The sequence below is a fragment of the Phyllostomus hastatus genome, unplaced genomic scaffold (assembly GCF_019186645.2).
Source record: "Phyllostomus hastatus isolate PE091 unplaced genomic scaffold, TTU_PhHast_1.1 phas_scaffold_78, whole genome shotgun sequence".
NCBI classification, from domain to species: domain Eukaryota; kingdom Metazoa; phylum Chordata; class Mammalia; order Chiroptera; family Phyllostomidae; genus Phyllostomus; species Phyllostomus hastatus.
Window position 1 is genome coordinate 96,468,712 of NW_025334041.1, and position 11,856 is coordinate 96,480,567.

The 11,856-nt window shown below is 40.2% G+C and overlaps 1 protein-coding gene across 7 annotated transcripts in view; it reads right to left on the reverse strand.

The window, feature by feature from the left end:
* VRK2 (VRK serine/threonine kinase 2) overlaps positions 1–9,971 on the reverse strand; it is an 89,998-nt gene extending 80,027 nt beyond the window's left edge. For 2 of the 7 annotated variants that reach the window (XM_045827466.1, XM_045827460.1), the window contains exons 1-2: positions 9,681–9,971; positions 7,953–8,096 (exon numbers count right to left, since the gene is read on the reverse strand). In XM_045827466.1, the coding sequence (XP_045683422.1) occupies positions 7,953–8,088 (136 nt within the window). In that variant the 5' untranslated portion in view covers positions 8,089–8,096; positions 9,681–9,971. Of the gene's footprint in view, positions 1–7,952; positions 8,097–9,547; positions 9,645–9,680 lie in introns of those variants that run through there. The other 5 variants (XM_045827463.1, XM_045827462.1, XM_045827461.1 and 2 more) reach the window with 5 other exon arrangements.
* Positions 9,972–11,856: the final 1,885 nt, after the last annotated feature.

Here is an 11,856-nt window from a genome sequence, read left to right on the forward strand (position 1 = left end):
TTCTAAAGTTAATGTAACCAATTGTTTTTAGAAAACTATCACACGAAAGGCCTTGTTTAAGCACCCTGAGAATGCCTACCAGAAGTTTACAATCTAATGTTGGCCGGGGGAGGGGTTGAATAAGACAGTATACAAGTAATAATCATATGAAACAGCAAGATGAGCAACGTGAGAGAGCACACTATTGGAAGAGAAAGAAAAGTTGTGGCTACTCCCCTGCTTGCCTCTTTGGCATGTGAGAATTTTCCTAAGGCCCACCAGCCACTCCTTTTCAGAACTGATCCCAGCAGCAGACTCCCCTCACTCCCAATCCCCTACACCTAGGCACTCTTCTCTGTCCGGCTCTTCCTTGCCTTTCTGTTAGACCAACTCTCCTCTGCCTCCAACTGTTCATCTCATGCAGTTACCAAGCACAGTAAGTGCATCACATGCCATCACACTACCATTCTGGGAAACCCTGCAATGACTACCAGCGCACCAACTGGCTAGTCCAAGCCTGGCTATAAAATTTTAGTTGCTTGAAAATGATGTTTCAGCATGGAAAGACAAGCCGGGGGCGGGGCGGGGGGGAATAGCCACACTACTATCCAGAAATGGCCACAATACCTAAGTAGAGCAAGTTGGATTAAGGTCTGCACATGAGCCAAAGCTTTGAATTTCATTGCCTTTGTTGGCTCATGTCACTTCTTTAATTAATGTCACTTTCTCCGGTTTAATATCAGAGCAAGTGACAAGAGTGCTTCTGGATGAATTGTGTTTTCTGAGGCCTGTATGGCACACTCTCCCGCAGTCTGACAGAGGGACGTGCCAGTTTTACTTGGCAGTTGCAATGCACCAGCTTTAGTTTTAGTAGTTTAATTTGTGGCAGTTGTATGTTTTGAATACGTTGAAGTATTCACAACGGTCTCATGGAATCTGTTCCATAGATAAAGTTTACACAGTGGAAAAGAAAAAGCAATGGCTATAAGGCGATTAGGAAAAGCCTCTCTTGGCCACAGCTGGTCTTACAGGCATTCCTGTAAATTTAAGAGCATTTAGGGGATATGAGTGAAGTGATCACAAGGAATGATGCCCCTTTTTTTTTTTTTTTTGCCTAGTTCTGTACTTGGTGTGAGACGATCATAAGGAATATGGTATTTAGAACTCAATTTTATGCAAAATCCATTATTCAAGAAGTGAAGTTTATATACATGATAGACATGCAATGAAATAAATGTTAGAATAGGAAGCTTTGTTACTTATGCATTAAGTTGGTTCTAACATTTTGGTAAACTTAAGTTTTTATTGATATAAAATTCAGCAGAATTTCTGCACTGGAGAGAAAGGACTAAACGATTCCTCTGGTTTGTTGAAGATCTTTCTGTTTCAGGCTAAAGTATCCTGAAGGGTTTTTATTTGGAGTTCTTCCTTCATCTCCTTTATACACTTTTGTGAAGCCTCATCAGTTCATGGTGAAAGCTGCCACCAAGGAGTTCTTCCAAACTTTGCCTGCCCTTTCTAAATTTAGGGTTCTTTACTGCAGCAGGTTGAAGATCTGGCTTTGATTGCACCTGGCTCTGCTGGAGAACAGAAATATTCATCTCCACTGAATGCATGCTGCTTAAGTGCTGGAGGCACTTGCAGGAGAGTAACTCTCATCGGAAACTTCATTACAATACTTTCTCTTCCCTACATGAAGTAGTAATTCTCACTCACCACAGATAGAATTTTGCCTGACACAGCCACAGGAGATCCTGTTTGACTTTCAAAATTAATCAACCTCTAAGCTAGAGTAGAAATGGCATGTCCTTTAACCTTAAGCACAAAAAGCTCTCAACAGACTGCAGTTTTTATATCCCTGGATGGAAGTTTGGGCCCCTGATACTTAAACTTGATGCACATACTGGGTTTCTGGCAGGCTTTTGCCCATACCCATCTGCTAGCCTGGCTCCGTGCCCATTCAGAAGGTGTGATGCCAGTTTCAATAGGGCATAGGTGCCAATCAAAGATGGGTTTGGAGGGGCAGCATGCAGAACGCAGCAAAAGTCAGCTCTTCTGCCAGAAGACCCTCCTGTTATCATATAATGCCAATGAAGGGCCACATGCTTCATTGCTTGGGATCACATTGCATCTGTAGATGTTTCTGGCCTTCAATGGATGTCTTTCTATGGAATCTTTTTCCTTAAGTATTACTTGGTTGGAGATGCTCGAAAAGAAAAGCCTACCTGACTAATTGAAGGCCATCCTTTTAAAAGAAACAATGGAAATCTTCAACAATTGTCTTGGAATAACTGCCGTGTTTTCTGTCTTTTCTCCTAAAATACTCTTACACTTAGACTACTATAAAGTGCACTCAGTCCATGTAATGGAGTTACAAGGAACAAACATTCTGAAGAAGTGTGAATTACAAAACCAAGTACCTAAGCAATAGAAAATCCATAAACACTTTTGTATCATTGTTAAGTGTAAGTGGTGGATAAACTGTCATCATCCAAATAGCTAATTTCTAGTGAATTCTCCCATTCAGAGCTTCGGCATTTCACATCTCATTTATTTTATAAACACAGATATTCCTATCTTAAAGAAGGACCATGCCTCCTACAATTTACTCCTCTTCTTCTGTATCTAAAGAAAATACCCTGAAACACTTCAGAAGGAAAAGCCTATCCATATTTCATAAGGAAGCCAGAAGCTCTCAAAAGCTGAGAACTCTTTCATCGTGTGGCAAGAGGCGAGTCCATTTCATGAGGAAGACATTTCCCTATAGCAATAGGTTTCACATTTTAAAACCCTGACCACTGTAAACAGTTAAAAAATAGTAACGGGTGCAGTGGAAGAGACGTCTATAATCACTGAAAAGCAGAAGAGTTTGTATATCTTCCCTGAGGCAGAAGAGTTTAACAGCAAAAATGTTGAAAATGAAAACCATAATATAAATATGTTTCAAAGGTTGGACATTTAAAAAAATGAAAATGACAAGCAAAGGCTACACCTTAGAAAAACTCTCCCTTTTTTACAGAAAGCAGCAAAACTTTTGTAAATACTGATGATTCATTAAGTGATAGGTAAATGAACAGTGCTCTCTCTTTAAAAACTCAAACAGCCTATGGACAGCACATACAAAATTAAAATACAACTTCTAGAAACTTTTATTTCTTATCTATCAGCCCAATAAGGGTAGAAAATTTACAAATCCAAGAGATCCCTCCTTTTTTGAGTTTATATTACCTGTTATATCCCTATACCTTCATCTGTGAACTAACTTACATGCTTTCTAATGCAAGTTATCCTAATTTCGTATTTATTTATTTCTTCTTTTCACCCCCACGGTATCATTTGCAAAATGTCCTAGCAACAGTTGAAGTGGCACCATAATGCCGCACTGGGTTAGATAAGACGAACGGCTTATCTCAAAGCATTCTCTGTAGCACACTGCCAAAACATTTCATACAGCAATGCACAATAACGTAATACAGGTTCCAACAACTACACTTTGTGGAGAGTTTATCATTAGGCTCTTGTGAACATTATTCTGCCTACTGTAAAAATCAACCAATTATAGTTGGCTAAAAAGTAAAATAAGTAAAAAAGACACTGGCATAAATAATCTTTTTTCTATTTCTTCATAAGTAGAAGTCAATCAAATAAGTGAGTTCAATTTTGATAACTTCTAAAAACCCTAGTATTCCTATCCACTTTTCTCCCTCTCAAAAGATTTCTTCTATGTTTCTAAGGATCAAAATTAACTTAATAGGGGAACATGATGAAAAAATGTAATGACAGTCACTTAAATGAAGTCTAAACACTTATCTATGCATAAATGACTCAGTCTTGAGGCCTCACCACAGTTAATTTTAGTTACAATAATGTATTCTTCATAAAAGATGCTATTGATTTACTACCAATAAAGCACACATAGGTTCTCTGAGATGACATCATGATTTTAACTTATCCCAGCTTTTCTTGTGACTCTGAGATTACAGGGTAGAATTAAGGGTGGCATCTATATTATGGAAGCTATATTAATAAAGCAAACTGACCTGTATGGGTTAAATATCCCCACCTCAGTCTCAACCCCTCAGGCAAATAACTCTTGAATATCTACTTGGTGCTTGATATCCTACAGCTGCTGAACAGTCATCACTATACCCAACCTCAAAAAACTAAAACTTCCACAGATAAAGCATTTCTATTTTCACTCATATAAGTCTTCAAAGGAATTTAGCTGAAGCTTATTACCAACAATTCTGTTTTTCTGGATTTTTGACTGACTTTGGAAATCCATTATCTTTCACATAGAGAGCAGATAAGACAGCTTAAATGAGAACCTTCCACTGTGCCCTCATGGCCACCACTGTAAATCATAAGGGGGAAAAAGTCAGTGGTTGGTAAGTAAAATGTCATAGTCTCCCACTGATACTTTCCATGCTCCTAGTTATGCCACACCAGTAGCTAAATCCTTGGAGCGATGCATGGAAAATCCCTCCCATAGATGCTCTGACACCATCCTAATTACCTGTGGCACCAGATACTGAACCCAGAGTTCAATTATCACTGAGAATGGGAAACTCTAAATAAATAAATACGTTACATTTAAGGGCTTAACAAATTCTGAATTCTTCAAAAACATTATCTCGATCTTCACATTTATTATTATCCCAGTTGTACAAAATAGAAACAAAGACTTGTCATTCAAAGTCATGCAGTTTTTAAGTGGCTTCGTAAGGTCAGAATTTAACCAGATTTGCCACACACCCAAACCCACGCCCTTATTTATGCAATTCTATGAAAGTAGAATTCAAACTCAGTTCTCTCTCCTTCCCTGGAGTTTTAGAAACTTTCCCACTTATTTTATACTAAAATGACAGCAATTTCTCCCATCCCCTAAACCAGTTTCCTTTCTTCTTTTTTCTTCCTCTCTCTTTTCATACACAAAAAAAGAACCTTGACTTTCTGTTCTTGTATTCAAACTTTTCTTCTCCCTCTTATAACTGTTACTGTTACTGCTGCAGGCACATTATCTCTTCAAGTCAAGAGTAAATAAACTTCTCTGCCCTTGCTGATCACTGAAAGGTCTTAGCTATTGATCTAAAAGCTAGAGGACAACTGTACATGTACAATGAGTTAGACACAGAGGCTTGCTGCTCCCCGGCCTTAGGCAGCAGTGTCTGCCGAAACAGTGCACCTGAAAAGAATACCAGAAATGAATGCAGCTGGACACAAGGTATTAAGGAAAACCTGGACTTACCTGTTTCTTCATTTATATACAGAAGTGATGAGAACCATGGTAAAATGCAAAAGCATGATACAATTTCCTATGGATTTGCTTATATAGCTTTGAAAATAATACAAACCCATTTAATGAGGTTATTGCTGATGGCATCTCACTAAAAAGCAGATTCTACAATTTATGACAGCCACTTATGCCATCATTTGGAACAACGATGACATTTGGAACACACAGCTTTACTACAGATTCTGAAGCATGCATGGAGCCTTTTCCTCAAGTAACTAAAGTTTTCTTGATGGTCTTTCCCCAACGGTGTTCATTTGCCAATATTCCCAGGATCCAGGTTCTAAAATCCAGACCGTAGAAGGAATTGCACACATACAGAACCTTGAAAATATTACAACAAATATTGTTTGGTAATGAGAAAAAATAAGTAAAAAATATGTGGCATGCACTTAGACTGAAAGAAGCAAAGATTTTTCTGTATTTGAAAAGAGACAAATAAGTCATATCCCTGAGCAAATAAATTCCTTTTCACCATAAAGTACTGAGTATGTATACATATAACTGTACAAATACACCTATATATGTGTGTATAGTCATATTCATTTTAAACATGCATTTAAATTTAAATACATATCCTCACATATATTTCCATTTAAAAAGGGAATAAGATCATTATAATCAATACTTTTTTGTAGTTTTTAAATTACTCAAATAATTCAAACAGAAAACTAAAAGTATGTCTGATAAGGCGTGAGGTCCAAAACTAATCTTGTCAAGAAAATCCTAAGGAAGAGAATCTACATTTACAATATTTATTGAAAAAATTTCCCATATAAGTGGACCCACGCAGTTCAAGCCGATGTTGTCCAAAGTTTAATTGTATTGTGAGCCAAAAGGACTTGAAAAATAGCTACTGCAGAGAGGCTTTCTCTGAACTCCATTCATTGCCTACACACAGATCTTCCCCATAAAACCTCAACTCATCATAAATCCCCTCCAGGGGAATTTTATCAGGTAGCTGAGACTGACTCTTACCACTGGAGAACAGAAGTTGACACCACTCCCTAACGTCGTCACAACAGCCATACCCCCCATCTATTCTCCTAAGGGCCCATTCGTCTTTCCTAAAAATTATGTACTCTCCCTTAAGTGGCCTACATCCCTTCTCTTGTTCCCTACTAAGATAGTAAGTAAGTTCTCAAATCTCACCACTTTGGGGGATATTTACTTTTTTCTATAGCATTCCCACACATGTAACATTAAAAATTAATAAATTTGGCCCTGACTGGTGTGGCTCAGTGGGTTGTGTATCATCCTGCAAGCTGAAAAGTCGCCAGTTCAATTCCTGGTCAGGTCACAATCCTGGGCTGCGGGCCAGGTACCTGGCTGGGGGCATCCATGAAGCCACCGATCCTTATTTCAGCTCCTTGGGTTGTTCTATACCCTGTCCCTTCCTCACCCTCACTCACGTGAAAACTGCCTTGCCTGAGAGATTAATGTGATACGGCCAACAACAGATGGATAGACTTCACAGTACAGTCACACAACTTGAACCAATTAGTTATAATTGTACACAGGTTAGTGTACAACCAAATCTTTTTAAAAAATTAATAAATTTGTACACCTTTTCTCCTGTTAATCTACCTATTGTCAGTTCATTTCATAAATCCAGCTATAGAGGATGGAGGGAAAGTCCTTCCTACCCCACAGTTTAAAATGTTTAATGAGGAACCCAAGATGTCTTCAATGGAGGTCTTTTACCAACTTTTTCAAACTCCTACAGAAACAGATGTAATGAGTCAATACATTTAGGAGAATCTATCCTTGAGGGTAAATTTTTAATCACTATTGTTTATCTTATTTTATCCATTAAATCCAGTCTTATAATGGATATCCCCAGATCATTAAACTGCAGATTTTAAGGTAGCCCTAAATGATCCTCTTAAATTTAGTGTAACTTAAACATTTTTAAATGTAGTGTACAAGTATATTCAACTAAGGCTCCATATAGCAAAGAACACAGAAAATACTGAGTGTCTATTTTCTCAATTCTTCTGAAGATGGCATGTATCGAGTACCACTCTAGTGCACAGGAGAAAAGTTAATTCATTCCATGCTAGACTAGACGCCTTGAGCTATCAAGGTTCCGTTCTCTAGTGCAGGGGTCCCCAACCTCCAGACCTTGGAGTACAGGTCTGGGTCTGTTAGGGACTAGAGCACACAGCAGGAGGTGAGTTTAAACATAATGCACTTGAATCACCCAAAACCATCCTCCCACCCTGGTCTGTGGAAAAACTGTCTTCCACAAAACCAGTCCCTGGTGCCAAAAAGGTTGGGGCCGCTGCTCTAGTGGAGACTAAGAAATTACCAGAACCTTACATCACTTAAATATTAATGACTAAAAGTAACAAATAGGAAGTGTTTATGTTTATGCAGGTGTGGTTGCAGGGCTGTAAAAAAGCAATGTTTCCAGGAAAACACTCTCAAAAAAGAACATTAACTTTTTTGTCTGGCAGCCTGTGCAGTTATGCACTGAAAACATTCCTAAGAGTCATTCAGAAAACAATGGACAAGGAATGGGGCCAGTCGTGTCTTGAAACTAGAAATTCTACTAAACATTTACCATCTTCATATTACTTAATAAAGCACATTTATTCTATTTTATTTCAAAGCTATAATTTCAAAATATTACAGTCACATATATGAGAATATAAGGTAATTTATAATTATACTTTACCTAAATATATCAATCCAAATCCTCCAGAACCAATCATCTTGCCTAGAACCCACTTATTTCCTTCCGAATCATCCAGAACCTTGCCTTCTGGAAGTGGAACAGGAAGTTTGTATTTCTTGTTTCTTCTTGGTGGCATTACTTCTGCTGGCAGAAGGGGTGAGTGAGGTCAGTGATTAAAAATAAAAACAGCTGTAACACAAAAATTTGTAGTTAAAATACACTTCTCGAAATGTCTTCTATGGGGAACTTTCCCAGGTTTCTAGAAATTAGGATTCTGGAGTCAACTGGGTTTGGGGAAGTCCTCATGTATTTAAACCAAAGATTCACATACATTATAATAGCACAATCTAAGAGGTATTGGTATTTTTAAAACAAGCCTGTTGAACTTAATTCAACATTCCAAAATTCATTTGGGGGTCTATAATACCTAGTAATAATTTAAAAATGGAGTTAATAATTTCCAATGACAGATAAATTGTGCATGCTCCTTTCACTGAGAATGCAGTGTCAGAAATGAGGTCTTGGGCCACTAGGAAAGAATACAGCTTTGGACCAAAAAAGTACAAAAGACGGCAATGTACATCATCACCAAACAGCAAATGACACACTGTTAAAGAAGCCTGAGACTTTCATGGATTTATAATTTAGCAGCCCACTAGGCCACTGGGCAGCCTCAGGCTAACATACTCCTCTTTCAGCTTCTTCCGATTTTTCTATATCCTGTCCCTTTGCCACCCTCACCAAAGTGGAAACTGCTCTGCCTGCGAGGTTAACGTGGCACAGCCAACAACAAAAGCACAGACCCACAGTACAGTCACATGACTTTAATCAATTCATTATAATTGTGCACAGGTCAGTGAATTTCACAATGAGCGATTTTTACACTGAAAGTGCAAATTTCTTAGGGGAGGAGGACGGCATAATTGCCTGAAACTAATCTGAAAGTGAAGGCAACTGCAATCCTGTATTTCCGAAGCATTTTGTAAAGTGTTGAGTGCTTTTGAACGAAAGTTAGCATAAAATTTTTGTTGTACCATCTCCCCATCTTCAGAATGAGAAAGTTTCTGTTCCTTTTAATAGGTTTTCTCTCCTTCACTTACTTTCATCCAATGCCTTCCTATCGTTTATCTAGCAGCAATGCCCCAGGTGGAGGAAAGGAGCCCGGCTGAAATCTTTAAGGACATCCACCTGCCCTTCTCCCAATGGGAACACAAGGGGGGCCGGGAAGTTAGATGGTGAACTAAGCCTCAAGTAGGAAAAAGTTTTGTCGTGGTGCCTCTTGACCAGTACTTTATATATACTGGTATCCAGTACATATTTGCTGACTTTAAACCTGAAGTCTCCAAAGAACAACTTTAAGAAGAGTAAAAATTTGGGGGCATCAGAACTTGAGACTTGAAATGAGACTGACTGTAAAATTCACATCCTGGCGTGGATCCCGGGTTCACTTTCCCAGAGAGAAGAGGCATCCTCCTCTCCTGGTCAGTCCCCGGGTATCCCTTATGCTTCTGGATTTCTTCCTGGGGCTGTGATGAAAAGGGTTCAACAAGAGCTTCCGGGACGGAAAACCGACACCCAAAGGTCTGAAAACCAACCAGAATTTGGAGTGAGGCCGGCAGATGAGCTCAGCGCGGCCCAGCACTGGCTTCGGCCCCCAGTCCGCAGCCCCGGGACTCCGGGCAGGCCTGCCCGACCCACCGCGAAGCCCTCCCGCGTCTGGAGACTTACTGCCCGGTTCAAGCTCTTGGTGGACCGGAGAAAGGGAACCGTACCCGCTTCCCCACCAGCGCTCTGGGCATATGCGAGTTGAAGGGGGTGTCGGGTCCTCGCTCGGAGTTTTGAAACAGCAAGGAACCAACCGCGGAACCCGGCCTGCACCCAGCTCCGACGGCTGCTCCTCGCGGCACTGGGACGCAGCACGGGTGGGGCCAGCAGAGAAATCTGAGACCCGCGCACTGCTTCCCGCCGACCTCCCGGTGCCCAGGCGGGGCCGCGGGCCTCCAATCCTGCGGGGAGGCGGGCCCTGCTCCGGGCCGGCCCGCGGAAGAGGCCAGACTAACTTCCCCGCACCGGGGCGTGTGGCGCCGGGCTCACCAGCGCCACCTCGCTTGGGTAGACTAGCCCCAGCTCGCCGAGTCGCGGTGAGGCCGGTGCCTTCCGTCCAGCGGCTGTCGTGCTGGGGGGCCGCGGAGGGGAAGAGGGAGCGGCGGTTCTAAATCGAGAATGAGAGCTGTATTATCGTCATTCACCCTCGCCCGCCAGAGTCTCAATATCAGCCATCAGATCAGTTCAGTGTGAATCAACCAGGACAAACATTTCTGTTGGTATAATTTTAGGTCCGGTGTACCACGATCTAAGTACTGAGAGCTTCCAACCGAATCGCCAAGCCCTTACTGGCCACTTCCCAAAAAATTAACAAACAAGCCAGGCCCGCCTGAGCAAGAAGGCTAGTGTGAGTAGGAGTGCCTATAACACAGCGGTTAAGTTTTAAAAGGCATGTTGGCTCAAGACCAATCATTTACTAGTTGAATAATCTGTCTTTACTTTTATTTTTTAAGTACAATTTACATTCAATATTATTTTGTGTTAGTTTCAGGTGTACAGCATAGTGTTTAGACAGTCATATTCCTCACAAAGTGTTCCCCCAGAAGTTTCTAGTACCCACCTGACCCTATAGTTATTACAATATTGGCTATATTCCCTATGCTGTACTTTACATCTTCTGACTGTTCTGTAACTACCAATTCATAGTTTCTAATCTCCTCACCTCTTTTCACCCAGCCACCAACACTCCACCCTCTGGCAACCATCAATCTGTGGGCTGTACCTGAGTCTGTTTCTATTTTGTTTGTTCATTGGTTTTGTTCTTTAGATTCCACATATAAATGAAATCATATGGCATATGTCTTTATCTATCTGATGTATTTCACTTAGCATAATACTCTTTGAATCCATCCATGCTGTCAAAAATGGTAAGATTTCATTCTTTTTGTTGCTGAGTAATATTCCATCATATAAATGAACCACCACTTTTTTTATCTACTCTATTGATAGGCACTTGGGTTGCTTCTATATACTGTCTACTGTAAATAATGCTCGACTTACAAGATGGATAATCTTTCTTAAATGTAATTACTTGACAAAACTGCAATTTTATTGTCTGCAAAATGGAAATAACCCTAGTTATTAGGGTTATTAACAAAAAAGGTTTGTTAACAAAAATATATTCTGACACTTGTTAAAATGGTAAGGAAGGTTTTGTTCAAAATTATTGAAATAGGAAAAAGAGCTATGCTCAGTTCCAAATACAACAACAGGAAGTAGAAATGTATAGCTGAGAAGCAGGGTGAGAGTCAGTGGACCACAGGAGCTGGAGTAAAGGGAGGATTCTGGTGAAACTGAGCTCACAGGATTTCATGGGAAGCCAGGGTAATCAGACTTCACTAGGGGGATTGTGGAGGATGGGGACCTCCATGAGAATTCAGGGGTGATCAGTTATGGAAGATGGGGGGTTCTGGCCAAACTGATTTAGCAAGATGCTTACTAAAATTGGACAAGAATAGAAAGAACATGAAAGCCCAAAAGTCAAGGCCTAGTTGACTTTTGGGCATAGAAGCCTGATTAGAGTTTGGTCAAGGAGAGAATCTGTAACAGGTTACAGTTATAAAGATGATTAGGATAATTTAAGGAATTTCTAAAGCATAGTGAGGACTCAGTGAGCTTATAATATTTTAGGGTAGACAAAAACAAATGCTCAGAAAGCAATTATTAAGCAATACCTCAATTTCCTATGTAGGAAGTCATTAAGTGCTTGGGATACAAATACTAAAGGGAAAATACAAGTCCTTTAATGACTGATGGAACAGGTTTTAGGACTACCCACGTCTCTCAGGTTGTCACCAAA